Source organism: Cyprinus carpio, chromosome B8 (genome assembly GCF_018340385.1).
Source record: "Cyprinus carpio isolate SPL01 chromosome B8, ASM1834038v1, whole genome shotgun sequence".
Lineage (NCBI taxonomy): Eukaryota > Metazoa > Chordata > Actinopteri > Cypriniformes > Cyprinidae > Cyprinus > Cyprinus carpio.
The window spans coordinates 22,686,359-22,702,476 of NC_056604.1; the positions used below are offsets into that span (position 1 = coordinate 22,686,359).

A 16,118-nucleotide genomic window follows, 5' to 3' on the forward strand; every position below is an offset into this window, starting at 1 on the left:
TGCGATCAAGAAAAGTACGAGTTCAAAATCATAGCTCTGACTTTTGCTACTCTTTTTGGCAGTATTGAATGCCTCAGAAGCTTATTAGGATTTGGTGCAATGAAGAATTTTTATTGGTCCGATGCTCTGAAAATGAACAACGCCAGCCATCGACCAAGAAAAAATTTGTGTGTTTTATTTTATGAAATATGTATCAGCCCCTAAGCTTTTACATGATAATGACACACTTGTATTCAGGTATTATCTAGTAGACAAATAATGCAACATTTCATATGTATATCCATCCAGTGCGTTGTGATTGGCTGAATGCCTCAAGTGTGTGACGGAAATGTTAAGCCCCTTAACACTGTGATTTTGTGATCAGAGAAACAGCAAACAACAAGCTACTCTACAGTTACTCTACACTGCTCAAAATTCGCGTTTGAATCATCAGTGGCAAATCCTTTACATATGAAAACGTACTTACAGACTGTGAGTCAGAAGCGCCAGACTGTCCTTGCAAAGTTGGAATTGCCCCACTTTATAGAAACAGACACCGGCATTGTAGGCTACTTTCACAGAAAACAGTCCTTGTCCTCCGCAAAATGCGCTGCAGGCATCTGAATATTTGGGTTGAACTGTTCTGGAACAGTGATTTCTAGTTGTGTCCTCTTTTGGAAGCCCAAATAAAGTAGTTTCACTTGTCTGTTCTCAGTGTATCCGACTCCGCCCATATGGCTACAAACCACGCCTCTCACACGCCACGCCCACCCACTATCACAAGTTATACCCACTGTAAAGAAACGCAAACGCTTTCACTTTTTCGCCGCCTAGTGACAAGGCATATGAATCATATTCCATATATCATAGACAGTGGAACTCATGCTGTTTGGTTTCCCTACGTTTTTAAAACATTTTAATTACACTTTTAAGTAAGTTTTTTATGATTTTTTATTGTGATTTTTTGAATTTTATGTTTGAATATTTATAAATTAGTTGTGTGAATTTTTGGTTGGATATTTTTTCATGTTACACTGACTGTCCTTATGAGTGAGTCACTGAATCAGTTTACTCAACCGATTCTTTCAAACACTGATTGACTCAGGAACGCGATTATTGTGTTTCTCAAAGAGCAGCTTGCTTCTGCTTTGCTTTTGTTAGCAACAGATGAAGTAAGTGGCAGTTTTGTGTCTACAGTGTAAGTTACTCAATTAACGTGAGTTTATTTTATCAGCATTGTTGTGTTTTCCTGCACGCCATTATGAATGAAGCGAATAACAGCTGTGTGGATTGATATTCTGAAGCACGCTTGTTTGTATGGTGACGCAGTGCTGCCACAAACATATTATTTTTTCCACTCAATTATGTCGCAATAACGAAATACTGTATGTCATTTTAATGACATCTTTTCTCATAATAACGAGATGTTTTCTCGTAAAAACGAGATGTTATGTCATTAAAATGACATCTTTTCCCGTAATAACAATGAGAAATGTTTTCTCGTTAAAACATCTTTTCTCCTAAAAACAAGATGTCATGTCATTAAAATGATATAATTGGGACATTCTACCAGAAACATACATTATCTCTCCTTGACTTGTTAGAGTGAATTTAAGTATTTCATCCAAAAAATGTCTAAAACGTACTGATGGTTGGTTTCTGTGAGTTGTTTCTGTGGAATATGTCATTCATTAGGTTCTCAGATATTCTTTTCTTTATTAAAAACACTTTTGAAAATTACAAATCCTGTCCTTGTCCTCAGCCAAATTGGACCCACAGCTTTCATAGTTTTATGCTAAAAACGGTTATTTAGAAAAAAGAAAGAAAGAAAAAACTCAGTCAATAACAAGTTTAAGTTATCATTCACATCAGCTGATTAAAATAATGAAATTATACATAAATTCTACAAATAAATACTATTTTACAACTGTCCCCATGTTTTAGGTCGGTCCTGTCCAGATTAGATTTTTTTTCACCCGTTTTATCATTTAGTAGCCAAAGTTGTGTTTGCTTATAGAAGTAATAGAACACCTGTTTCTAATAAGACTTAATGTGTAATTGCCTAGTTTGCACAAGTGGTTCAGGATTAGTAATGTGCAGAAGTTTAATAAATAATCAATGATAAATAAGAGCATGGGCATCGCTGGGCCATTTTTAGGGATGATTTCGTGATAAAGTGTTATAATATTTGCATCTGTGCAGTTCTTTGTCATGCATACAGTTTACAAAATGTCATGTGGGAGCAATCGGTTTCCCAACTACTGTAAAGTTTTCGCTGTGTTCACCCCTCATCACACTGTTTTTAGCCATTAATTAACACATATGAATGCTTTATAAACAGCCCTATATTCTTTATAAAATGATCATGTTGCTATTTTCTCTTTGAAAATGTTACTTTCAATATAAAACATACTACAGTGCATGTGGCAAAGAGGTTTGTACTAGAAATGCAAATAGTAAAATTTTGTGTTTGTACAGTAAACAGGTGTGTGTGTGTGTGTGTGATCAGGAAGACTTGTATTTGGCTTATTCAGTACTCAAATATTATACCTAAGCATATTATGCATAGTATATCTATGCAATACAGTGGAATACTGAAATAAGTTAGGTATACCCCCCCCACCCTATTAGTCAAACATTATTTATTGATTGATAGACTTGATTTATTTATCTACCTACTACCCACCCTCACTGGGGGCTGAGCCCCCTAAAATGAAAATCCTAGAATCACCCCTGAATAAGAGCATCCAAGTCGAAGAAAATAAAAATCTTTAAAAAAATGTTCAAAAGACATGTGCTGAGTTCTTCGAAATGTACTCTTTGTATCCACATTGCTATTATATGGTTTTCAAAAGTTTGAAGTGTAATTTGATGCAATCATCAAGTAAAACATTTTAACATATTGTGCTTACATATGAATACATGTAAGTAACACATCTTAAATATTATATATATTTTAAATAATTCTTTAATTCCAAATAATAATTAATAAATAAATAAATAAATAAATAATTCATACGTTTTTTGAAGGCTGCACCACATGACATTTTACAACTTGAACTACCATGTCTTAAAAATTAGTTGATTCACATGATTCACATGATTTTTTTCACATGCCAAAACACACATAACCATGCACACCGGAAAGTTCTCTGGCATGGCAACTAGGACCAGTAGACCTGGAATGAGGAGCTATATGGAGAAACACATAAAAGAACATATTGATCACTTTGAAAATGTGAAGGTGTTTTACAGTGGGAACAAAAATTGATAGCTCAAGTTTGAATCAACCTTCCAGCTACCAGCCCAGTTATTTAACAACTAGAGTACATCACCAGAATCATTGTGTCGGGTCTCTTCACCTTTAAACAAAGGGAACTTACAGGCAGACCTATAAAAAGTGCAGTTTTCTTGCCCAGCCTCACCAGCGTCATCTGCCACACTGGCACTGATATGGTAGCGGACACCTGTACACACATTAGAACATCCAAGGAATTAAAAATCTCTTAAACCATGCTAAAACATCTGTTCATCAGTGTAATTGATTCTGGTTTTGGCAAAATAAAGATTATAATGGCAATTATAAAATAGACAATTCTGTTCCTGGATGCTGATTGGTCTATGAAGCGTTCAAGTGGTGCAAAAATACATCATATAGTAACACTATAACTAACATATATGTAACTGTGCCATACTGTTTTGAATTTGTTTATAAAACTACAGCATTTTTATGTCTAGACTTACCAGTATAGCTAACATGAGATACTGGAACTGAGCTCCTAAGCCAGCAACGTGAGTGCAAAACAGTGTGAAGTTCCCTAAAGACATCTGGAAATGAACCCAAAAATGTTTCAGAAATTTCAGCAAGCACCAATGGAGCACTGTCATTAAAAAATAAATAAAAATAAAAATACAACATGATGATTTTATACATTATAGAATCTAGGTTTTGAATATTTACCGCATACAATTTGTGATTGCATATCAAGGTACAGTAGTTTTAATTTTACACATACTTCACAGGTAAACCAGAGATCCAACCTGAAAAGCTAAAGTGGAGAAGAGGAAGCCGAGGACCAGACGCTGGTATGAAACATGGCCAATCAGCTTCTTCACAGTATTCAGGTATGTAGTGTGCATGTGACTCTGACCACAGAGAGGCCCTACAGGAGCCAGAGAGAGAAACAACAATACATCTACACAAAGCTATGAAATTTGACACTGAACTGGTGAAGAGTTAAGAGCTAGTTTGGTGGGATTTGATTCGTAAACAATGAATTCACTGTAGTTCAAACACATATTGTTTCGCTGCCTGATAAATGGCCAAAATGTAGCCTACAATAAAGTTATTATTAAGGGTCGTTAAGAGTCCTCAACAAACCCTCATGGTCAATAGTATATTCAGGGAATCTAGCAAAACAAAACACAAAAAGACTTTATAAGTAGTTCACTACAGTTCAAGCATATATTGTTAAATGTTGTTAAGAGTCCTCATTAAAGCATCATGCTCAATATTCAGGGAATCTAAAAAAAAAAGAAAGAAAGAAAAATCAACCACAACAAAAAAAGTTTTAATTGTTAATCAATTCACTACAGTTTCAAAGCCATATTGTTGTTAAGAGTCCTCAGTAAAGCCTCATGCTCAGGGAATCTGGCAAGACAAACAAAACAAAACCAAACAAAAAACAAGGTTTTATTTGTTAATCAATTCACTACAGTTTCAAAGCCATACTGTTGTTAAGAGTCCTCAGTAAAGCCTCATGCTCAGGGAATCTGGCAAGACAAACAAAACAAAACAAAACAAACAAAAAACAAGGTTTTATTTGTTAATCAATTCACTGCGGTTCAAAGCCATATTGTTGTTAAGTGCTCAGTAAAGCCTTATGCTTAATGATATATTCAGGGAATCTGGCAAGAGAAAAGCAAAAACAAAAATGTTTTTATTTGTAAATCAATTCACTGCAGTTCAAAGCCGTATTGTTGTTAAATGTTCTTAAGAGTCATCAATAAAACCTTGTGTTCAGTGATATATTATTCCTGAAATCTAGGAAAAGAAAACAAACAAAACATAAAAGGTTTTATTTGTAAACAAACTATTCACTGCAGTCCAAGCTTATATTTTTAGCTGATAAACATGTACAGAATGTAGCCTGCTATCAACATATCATTAAATGTTGTTAAGAGTCCTTAATAAAGTCTCATGCTCAATAATATACTCGGGGAATCTGGCCAACAAATAAAATCCAAGCCCATGTTTCTCTGATAAACATGTCTAAATATAACCTACCATAAAGTTTTATTAAATGTTGTTAAGAGCGCAACAATATATTCAGCAAATCTGGCAAAAAAAAAAAAAAAAAAACAGTAAACAGTGAATTCACTACAGTTCAAGCCCATCTTGTTTAGCTGATAAACATGCAAAATGTAGCCTACCATAAAGTTATTATTACATGTTGATAAGAGTTCTCAACAAACCCTCATGCTCAGTAATATATTCAGAGAATCTGACAAAACAAAACATTCTTAGAACTGACACTTATTTGTGCAAAACTGAACTGTATGCCGCACCTCTTTGTTCTTTGACCCCCAGGAACAGCACCATACAGCAAACAAAGAAGAGAGCGCTCATGACCAGTGCTGATATCATAAAGGCACTTCTCTGATGGGAAACACAGACATATATATGCACAGTAAGTGTATATGCAAACAGTCCCAGATTGTATATGATAGGGGCTTTAATAGACCTCCCTAAAGAAAGTGTGACGGGTCTACAGCATACTAAATAGTCTACATATAAGGCACTTTTCAACTGTTTCCAAACAATGTCTTAGCTAGATTACAAGAGTTCAAAATTGTCAGACAGAGTGTGTAATTTTACATGACACCAGAGACTAGCAGTCCCTGAGGTGCCAAAACAATCTACAAATTACCCCTAGAAAACGCTTTAAAAACATTGAAAGTATTGTATAATTAACACACTGCACAGAACCAAAATTACACCCTTAGGTTAAACACTTTGTATGGCTTTGTTCAGATAGGTATGGGCAATTTTACAAGTAATGCTTTCCTCAGCAAACCGCACTAAATATAAATAGTAAAATACTTGAGTAACATCTGTTAGATTACACCGTACTTTACAGTATGCTGGTGGTGTGTAGGTGTTATCGTGTTACAGTTTCATGCAGTGCAGCGCTGTGTGGGAGATCCGGTGTTTGGTCCACAATCAGACAGGCTTGATCTCTGTCTTTGTTATACACCCACAGCACCTGACCCTGAATCACAGCTGCCATCAGCATAGCAAACGCCTCCACACTCATCCCTGACAGAAAGAGGGTCAGACAGATGTGCATGCAATCATACAGCAACTGATAATACCAACTACTGCTCAGAGAAACACCATCACACACATCCTGCCCGAAATTAGTTCGTTTTTTTGTTTGTTTGTTTGTTTGTTTTCAGTCTTGGCAGTGTAATAATAGGTCATAATGGCTCTGTTTCAAAAAATAGTGAGCTGTCTACTGCCTAAATGGGCAGCTGTCTTATAAGGCAGCATTCTAACCAAAGGGAACATTGTAAGTGACGGATTTGGAACGATCTATGTAGGTGGCAAATTCTGCTCCACACAAAACTGGTCTAAATGATTGAGTGCTGTTTGTAAATGTTATAACGAGATATAAGCTAACAGAATAACGTACTAGCAGGGTTAGGAGACTTGACAATTGTTTCCAACAGAGCAGTGTTGCCTTATATACAACTTTAGTATTTATTCATAATATTTTGAGTTTGAACTTATTTTTATATTGACGTGTCGTTCTAAACCCGTAAGACCTATGTTCATCTTCAGAAAACAAATTAAGATATTTTTGATGCATTCCGAGAGCTCTCTGACCCTCTCATAGACCGCAAGGATCCTAACACAATCAAGGCTCAGAAAAGTAGTTAGAAGATTGTTAAAATAATCCATGTGACATCAGTGGTTCAACCGTAATTATGAAGTTACGAGAATACTTTTTGTGTGCGAAGAAAACAAAAATAACGACTTTATTCAACAATTCGTCTCCTCCACATCACCATATAGTGCAGTTTTGGAGAGTATCACATACATAAACAACGTATACAATGTATGTACATGGATACGTTGATTATGTTCAGATCAAAGCGTAAACATCATAAACAGCATATCCGCATATGGTGCAGCTGACACTGAACAGCATACATTGTTTACGTTATTTTTCTTTTCTTTTCGCACAAAAAGTATTCTCGTAGCTTCGTAAAATTACAGTTGAACTGTAATTTTGTATTAATGACAGAATTTTCCTTTTTAGGTGAACTATCCCTTTAATTAATAATTTTGATATGCGTTTGATGGTTTTATTCGTTTTTATTTTATTTTAGCTTTATTTCTTGTTTTTAGTTTTAGTAATTTTTGAGGACTTCAAATAACACTTATTTCAGTAAGTTGACAATGTAGTTAATTTTTCGGCAAGTTTTTATTTATTTAACTTTTTCATCTAATATTTATATTTTAATTGATTTCAACTTTATCTCAATTAGTAAACTTTAAATGAGTTTTAGTTAACAGTAACAACACTGCAACGTTTTACATTCACTAATCTAGGAACACAATATTCTAAGTGGCATAAAAATGCACAGCACAAACAAACATTGGATAAAAGTAAAATGTGACCCTGGACCACAAAACCAGTCTTAAGTGTCAATTTGTTGAAATTGAGATCTATACTGAATTAATAAGCTTTCCATTGATGTATGGTTTATTAGGATCGGACAATATTTGGCCGAGATACAACTATTTGAAAATCTGGAATCTGAGGGTGCAAAAAAATCAGAATACTGAGAAAATCACCTTTACAATTGTCCAGATGAAGTTCTTAGCAATGCATATTACTAGTGAAAAATTAAGTTTTAATATATTTAAAGTAGGAAATTTACAAATTATCTTCATGGAACATGATCTTTACTTAATATCCTAATGATTTTTGGCATAAACGAAAAATCAATAATTTTGACCCATACAATGTATTTGTGGCTATTGCTACAAATATACCCCAGTGACTTAAGACTGCTTTTGTGGTCCAGGGTCAGTAAGACAACTCATGGTTGTTTCAAACCTGTATGAGTTTCTGTAATTCTTCTGTGGAACACAGAAGATGAAAATGTGAAGCATGTTCTGCCTGCTCTTTCCTCAGAATTTTTCCTTTTTCCATGGCGAAACGCCAGGTTTGAAACAATGAGAAAATGATGACACAGTTTGAATATTTAAAGCTGACGATTGAAGTGTTCTCACTGTAAGCTGTGGCAGAGTCTCTGTCTTGTTGATCTCCTCCCAGAAACATGTTGAGGGATGTGTATGGAACACTGTAACACTGCAGGGAGCAGGAGTCAGCACATGAAAGACATGCGGGGGAGCTGTGTGATGTAACAGCCATTTGACCTCAATAATGAACACTAGAGTGCCGCTAATGGAAGCCGGCTAATTTGGCTTTTACATAAAAAGCATCACATGGAGAAAGGACAGGGCATGTGTTAGTGACTGAGAGAATAAAAGAAGGATGTCATACACTCATGAAGGTCTCGAAAAGACAGCTGATGGTTAGGTACCAGGGCACACTGAATGCTGAACTCACAGCATTATGGGGTATGAACCAAAGGAAGATGTAAGCGAGAATGGCCAATGGCATTGACAGCACAGCCCTGAGACAGAAACAACCAGATGAGTCATGTAGTGCTGTCAAACGATTAATCGCATCCAAAATAAAAGTTTGTGTTTACATAATATATGTGTGTATACTGTGTTTATTTATTAAGTATATATAAATACAAACACATGCATGCATATATTTAAGAAAAATATGTTATGTTTATATATTAAATATATTTATATATAATATAAAATATAAGAATATAAATATAAAAATGCATATACATGTAAATACCTTCAAAATATATAAGGTTTGTGTGTGTGTTTATATATGCATAATATACACAGTACACACACATATATTATTTAAACAAAAGCTTCTATTTTGGATACGATTAATCGCGATTAATCGTTTGACAGCACTAATATACACATACATTATTATTATTATTATTATTTTAATCCTCTTGATCTTTGAAAATGGTCTTTAATTCCTTCATGGAAACTCATATTTTTAATGAATCCACTGGATAAGTTTACAAAACTGGTCTGAGCAACTTGTTCCCAAATCGGGTTATCAGGATTTTATTGAACAGAAAATAGTTTTTTTTTTTTTTTTTTTTTTTTTTTTTGTAATGATATGATTTTTATAAGTACTATTTTATTTTAAAATGCTATACCATTTATGTCACAAACTATGGGTTTACCACCCACCATGGAAGGAGTCTGCCGATGTGGGTCCAGCTACTCCTGCTCACTAGATACCCAACAACTGGATCAGTCACGGCATCCCAGGCATGACTGATGAACAGAATCAGAGATACTGAAAAAGCCTCCATCTGCATACCAAACAAGAGCGAAACAGAGAAATGAGGGTAAATATGGGAATGCATATGGGATATTTTCCACTTCAGCGATAAGATTACTGATAAAATGCTTCTATGCAAAAAATCTCAGACATAACTTTAGTAGTCAAGGCAGTTAAAGTTACCATGAAATCAAAATGGATTTGTTTGCATGGTGGCCCTTTTTTTTTTTTTTGGTCTTTAAGTGAAAAGTGCAACTACACTTTCCTTAAAATACATAAATCACAAAAAGATGGCCATTCAAAATAAGCAATATTAATGACAATTTTAAACTAATGTCTCATTATATTACATTAGATGTTTTGGCAATGCCCTGTTCTTTTTCCAGGTATTATAAACCTCCTTCATTATTCCATATTACATAATATTTCATTCACACCTAATTCACACATAATTCAGGTGGCAAAATGCAGATTCTTACCTGCACTACATCTAACAGAAAGATCTGTAGAGAAAATCCCATAGCAATGTTGGTCATCTGATACGGTACACCACCTACTGCATAACACAGCTTTCTGGAAAGGGGAAGCCTCACCTTATTGTGAAGACACAGAAAGAGCAACAAAGATACAGCCTCTTAAAAATTAATACGCGTATAAAAGTTATGCTCTGTATGGATGTGTTACAAAACACTTTGTTAAGAAGAACTTACAGATGTCTCTTGTCTTTCTCTGTTGCCGTGTTCATCACTGATACAGGTGAAAACACTCTGTGTTGTAGCAGTTGGCATATTGTGGTCAGTCAGCGTGATTGGTCTTTGGTTGTCTGTTTTATTAGTCTTTAATCATAACTGCATCTACCATCATTTGCTTCTTCTGCTGGTTTCACTAGTTTCTGTTGAATACTAAGAGCAGTGAAAGCAGTGAAACTAGTCCAGCTGAACCCTGAGTTCACTGATCCTCCCACACTGTAACTAGAGCTGCTGTCAATCACATACGGACTACTTTTACAAAGTAAACAGGATTTATAGAACAACAGTGATTTATTTTTTAATTAATTTTTATTTTTTATTTTATTTGTTGGATAACATTCTAGATTTCATTTGGAGAGTGTTTCAGTTAGAGACCAAAAAAACCTTATCGGAATTTCAGTATATCAAGAAGGTTCTTTTTTTTTAATAAAATCATACTGCCTTTTTTTTTTTTTTTTTTTACAAATTAGGTCTTGCTGAGGGATTCAAGTGGGAGCTACTGAATCAGATATCAGTTTATTAGTTTGAAATACCAAACTGAAGTATAAACAGGCATATTTAAAGTGATTGCAAAATGGCCGGCAACCATTATTGTGCACATTACAGAGGGAGTGATTTACATAGTTTTATTCAATGTTGGAGAAGCAATTTTGATACTGTACTTTGTCATGCTACAATTTAAAGTAATTCAGCTATAGTCAGGTCTACCAGAACCAAAGCTTCTCAGTTTCTCTCCTCAGCTACACTGATCCGTATTCATCACTTTGCCCTTTGGACAAAAGAATTAAAGCCAGGTTTTTTCCGGATGCTTGTGCCATCCACACAATATGTATGAGTTGGGCACAAGAGAAGGCTAGTGTTTCCACAACTTTTATGGAAATATGCAGTAGCAAGGTTAGATACAAGATTTTAAAATGATCATTAAAGCTTAGCTGCAATAAGGTAAACAGTAAAACAAAAAATTTTTTGGATGACGCAAGTACCTTTTCATGCATAAAAATCCTGTCATTGTTTGATTTGGCCTGTCAAGTATAGCCTAACATTGCTGAAAAGACAACGATGCAACAAATGCATTGTGTTTAAGAGTTTATTGGTGGTCACCATAACCATGCAACCATGCATGCTTAGTTATTGTTTGAGAACACAGGTGGCAACAAGCATGAGCTATTATACATGACACAAGCATAGCGGTTTTAACAAGACAACTCTAAAATGTACAGATGAGAGACAAAATACTGAATGGGGAAGTAAGCAATTTGTAAAACATATTTTGTATTTTATTTCAGTCTGAACAGTGGTAGTTTGTTAGTCCCTTGTTGTCTGTTACATATTGGCCACTTTGGGACTCTCTTTGGCCTGGCGCATCCCATAAAGCCACTTGATCACTCGAGCATTTCTCTCAATGACCGACACACCGTAAACAGGACGTTCATCTTTTGCTGCATCTTCTTCCTCATCTTCACCCTCAGCCGAACGCTCAGATGCCGGCGCACTGGCGCTACGTAGACGTGAAACAGACACAATGTCAGAACACGGTCTCGCTAGCTCCTCTAAATCCGATGGGTCAAGGCCACAATAATTAAAGAAGCGCTCAAGTTCTGCTCCTACTCGTGAAAAGCAGTCGCTGACGTCAGATTTTGAGCGCGTCAGGGAACGACGCTTCCTGGAGCTTGTTGAGGACTGGCGAGTAATGGCTGGAGATGGCGGGGACTGGAAGTCATTTTTGAGGGAAGCAATGGAGTTTGGAGTAAGTGGGCTCGGTGAGGGACATGATAATGGTTCTTTGATTTGTTGTATGGAAAGGGGTAGAGGTGGGCTAGTTGGGGATTTGGAAGAAGGTGAGGTTTGCACAGCACAGTTTGGTGGTTTAATAGGTCCTTGGGTGGCATTTGTTTGTGTGGCATTATGGAGTCTTTTGAAGTCAGTTGGTTGACGATTTGGCTGTGTGTACGGTCTAAACAAGCGCAGAAGTTGTATTGGGACCTGAGGTGTGGTCTGTTGCACCGGTGGCCGGTTCTGTAGCTGTGGTCTACCAGCCATCCTCATCTGAGGTAACTGCGGCCTAACGTCGACTCTCCGCACTGTCATGGTAGGACATCCGCTCGCCCCTAAAGCTTCTACTGGAGTTTTTTCTTGACTTGCTGAAGTCAAGCCCAGAGAAGGTTCTTCCACTGTTGGAGAGGTGGCCTTGCATGGATCTGTAGCATCTTTCTCTTCGTTGTTGGGTTGTGTAGATACGACTGGAACAGTGGCATCGCTGACTCCATCAATCAGCTTGCAAAGATGTTCCAGGTTAAGAGGTGGCATCTCAGACTTTATTGGTCTCGCAGGGATCTTCCTTGATGGCTGTTGAGCAACTTGTCCACTTTGGCTGTTGTTGGATGGACAAATAACTGGCTGCTGCTTCTTCAAAGCCACCTGTTGGCTCTTGACGTACTTGGCCTTGTCTGCTTCCAAACGTTCCACCGCACTTGGTTTGCGTATGCCTGGAGATGATTTGACTGGACAACTGGACTCTAGGTTGCGACTTGGAGTGCCAGGAGTTACAGCCAGCCTTATTATTCTCCGTGAAGATGGCTGGAGAGTGTCAGTTGACATCCTTGGAAATGAAAAACTTCAGCTGTTTCTCTTTTGTCCTCCACTTGTTTGCTTAGAAGTAGATGAATGGACTTACAGGCAGAGTATACTTCCACATTAATGCATTGGAGACACTGGATTCACGTTTTAATTCCTGGGGGAACAGAAATAATTCTGACAATCAGACAATTGCTGCTAGACAGTTTACTCTTCTGTGCACTCACACTTTTAAAGACTGCTTTAATAAGTAGTTTTTTTTGTTTTTTTTTCAATTTTCTGAAGAAAATATGAGTGCTTGCCTGTGCAAGTCACCAACCACAATGTTAGGGCATTGTTTGTCGGTGGTTGACAGTGTATTGCAATGAGTGTTGGGTTTTTAGAATGTGGCTGGGTTTGTTGTGGCTAAGTTTTGCTAAAGAATGTGGGTAACCAAACCTCATCGATTTCCATATTTTATTACACATTCTTTAAAATATATTTTTTGTGCTCAGCAGAAAAAAGAAAGTCATGCAGGTTTGGTCACGCTTTATATCTCTATAACGAAATATCATTTTGTCCAGACAGTGATAAAATATTGGTGTCTGGGATTATGTGAGCACAAAGAGTGTACACCAAGAGTTTTAAACTCTTACTTTAAAGAAATTGTTCACCCAAAAATGAAAATTACCCCTTAACCCTCAGGCCATCCTAGGTGTATATGACTTTATTCTTTCAGAAGCATACAATCAGAGTTGTGTGTGCTTTCACGTGGAGCAGCATTTACTACACAGAGCCGTTGTTCACTGTCAAGCTGCGCAAAATCACGATCATATTTTGCACGTTTTGCGCAGCTTGTCAGTGAACAACTGCTCTGTGTAGTAAATGCTGCTCCACGTGAAAGCACACACGTGTAGAGATTTACCACTGATTACAAAACCGGCTTTACTGACGAGATGCACATTAATATCATGCTGATATTTATCGTGCCTCCCTACTTTTTAATGGCAGTGAATGGGTGTTGATATTCAATAGTCCAATTAAAACCCAAACCCAAGTGCATGCATCATAAAAAGTGCTCCAAACGTCTCCGTGGAGTTAATATAGGCCTCCTGAAGTGACTCAATGTGTTTGTGTAAGAAAAATATCCATATTTAAAACTTTATAAACCTAGCTTCCACTAACTGTCTTACGCACATTCACGAGCGAGTGGTGTTCCAGCGGATGATGTATGACATAGACCTAGAGTAATCTCTGGTGAGAAGTGACGAAACACAAACACTGGTCATGAATTAGAAGTACAAAACAAGGATTAAAAAATTTCGATATAAGCCAAGAGGAGACTTGTTTTCCTTTACTCAACAAGGAAAACTTTGTTTTTTGCTCCTGTAAACAAATCACTAAACCTACATCATCAGTGTGCATATGACAGATAGTGGAAGCAAGAGATTACGGTTTATGAAGTTTTAAATATGGATTTTTTTTTCTTACACAAATGCATTGTTTCAGGAGGCCTTTATTACCCTCCTGAAGCCATGTGAAGCACTTTTTATGATGGATGGATGGACTTTTTTGGACTTCAAAATCTCAACAGCCATTCACTGCCATTATAAAGCTTGGAAGAGCCAGGACATAAGTGCCAGGAAGAAAGTCATATACACCTAGAATGGTTTGAGGGTGAGTAAATCATGGGGAAATTGAAATTTTTGGGTGAACTATCCCTTTAAAGCTGTGCAGTATATGAATAGTGGTCATAAACAGCCGTTGAGATACTATCCTGACTTGAAACGGACTAAAGTTTTGGAATGAGATACAGGATATGATACGTCAAAAGCTGATAAGCAATTGATACGTCACAAGCAAATAAGTGTTTTTCCATCATATGGCTGACAAGAAACAGCATCAGTAGCATTCCAGTAAAATGCAATTTAGTACGGTAGGATTGTAAACTGGTTCACACACAGATTTCACCGGCCTTTCCTTAAATAAATCTATGAGATTTCAGTGTTTGCTATTTAAAATTATTTTAATTGCTTACAAACGTGATAGCACAACGCTCTCACAATTTGAGTCTTTCATGACCATAACACAAATAATACAGGACATGTTATGCTTCCAAAAAGATAAACACTGGGGGTTAGAGGTTTGTTCCTTAACCCTAAGTATGAGCATTTACAATAGTGATACTTGCTTTAGCAAACACCACTTATGAGCTCTTTAGGCTGTTGATGTATGTTTCAGGATGGCTTGAAACCATTATGAAGCCATTCTCAGAAGACTCCATTAGCAGTGGCTAAAAGGCTACCACTTTCTTCTAAAATATTGATGAAAGTAACATTCACATAACTGATTTTTAAAGGAATTATTAATTGAACACTTCCTAAAATAACTGTAAATCCCACTGAAAGCTTATTTCAGTGCCCTTCCATTTAGCAAACCAACATGACTGATATGAAACATTTGTAAGATAGGGATAATTACATGCCCACCTTACTGAGAAATGTGACACTGAAGTCACTAGATAACTCAAGGGACTTTTGGATGTTTCTCATACTGGATTTTTGTCCAGTGTTGTTAATAAATTACAGCTGTGCTGCTTTTATCAATGGACTTAAGATACTTTCACTTAGCAAAGTACTGCCAATGATATACCAGCTCATTGTCTAAATGTTTATCATTCCGTTAATGTAACAGCCAGCACTCCACCTAAGGTTAAAGTGCGCCGTGTACTATCCTTTCCTGTCTTTTACAATACGAACATTATTCCATCCTTTCATACTCTCTGCTCTCCAGTTGTCTCCATCAATCAATTAATCTTTCTAACCTCACTCTCCCTTTATATATCTATTTCTACATACCAGTTTTAAACAACAACGAGGTTATAATTCAAGATGAAGTAAATATGAAATCAATCCCTTAAGGCAAGAAAAAACAAAAACAAAAACAAAAAGTCAACAAGAATAAATGGAACAGGTTTTACTTACAGATTCCAGGTACAGGCATGTCTCTACATGATCCAGGACTATGTCTAGAACCAAAACAACAGTTACGGGGAATTAAAACGAGACAGAATGTAGTAAAGTATACTGTATGTTAGCCACATTGTTTAAAGGTATAGATCACATTGAGACACATACACAGACAATGCACACACAGTCAAACATACCTGTGACTGTTTCAGGAAACTCAACATTCCCGGATTCCCCTTTAACTCTAAAGCTTGAGTCAGTTACAGTAAGACAGAGTCAGGATTCAGACAGTAATGTCTTTTTGTGTCAGAGAGCAGAAAGAAAGCGAGGCAGATGGTGCACGTGTGTGTTTGTATTAAGGAGAAAGTCAAAACTTGCCAGACTGGTTTGACTCTCTCCTC

The 16,118-nt window shown here is 36.5% G+C and overlaps 2 protein-coding genes across 2 annotated transcripts; both read right to left on the reverse strand.

The window, feature by feature from the left end:
• Window positions 1–2,913: 2,913 nt before the first annotated feature.
• mfsd2al2 (major facilitator superfamily domain containing 2a-like 2) lies at window positions 2,914–11,119 on the reverse strand. The gene is made up of 11 exons (XM_042730151.1): window positions 10,157–11,119; window positions 9,926–10,039; window positions 9,353–9,477; window positions 8,559–8,691; window positions 8,285–8,363; window positions 6,153–6,298; window positions 5,548–5,638; window positions 4,021–4,142; window positions 3,724–3,807; window positions 3,363–3,446; window positions 2,914–3,171 (listed from the first exon to the last, which is right to left on the reverse strand). The coding sequence occupies exons 1-11, from the start codon at window positions 10,232–10,234 to the stop codon at window positions 3,040–3,042; spliced, it is 1,188 nt and encodes a 395-aa protein (XP_042586085.1). The 5' UTR covers window positions 10,235–11,119; the 3' UTR covers window positions 2,914–3,039.
• Window positions 11,120–11,268: 149 nt separating this feature from the next.
• On the reverse strand, window positions 11,269–16,114 carry LOC109084679 (protein FAM110A-like). Its single transcript, XM_042730150.1, has 3 exons — window positions 15,915–16,114; window positions 15,733–15,776; window positions 11,269–12,926 (listed from the first exon to the last, which is right to left on the reverse strand). Exon 3 carries the CDS (start codon window positions 12,791–12,793, stop codon window positions 11,519–11,521), a length of 1,275 nt encoding a protein of 424 aa, XP_042586084.1. The 5' UTR covers window positions 12,794–12,926; window positions 15,733–15,776; window positions 15,915–16,114; the 3' UTR covers window positions 11,269–11,518.
• Between the last annotated feature and the right edge of the window lie 4 nt (window positions 16,115–16,118).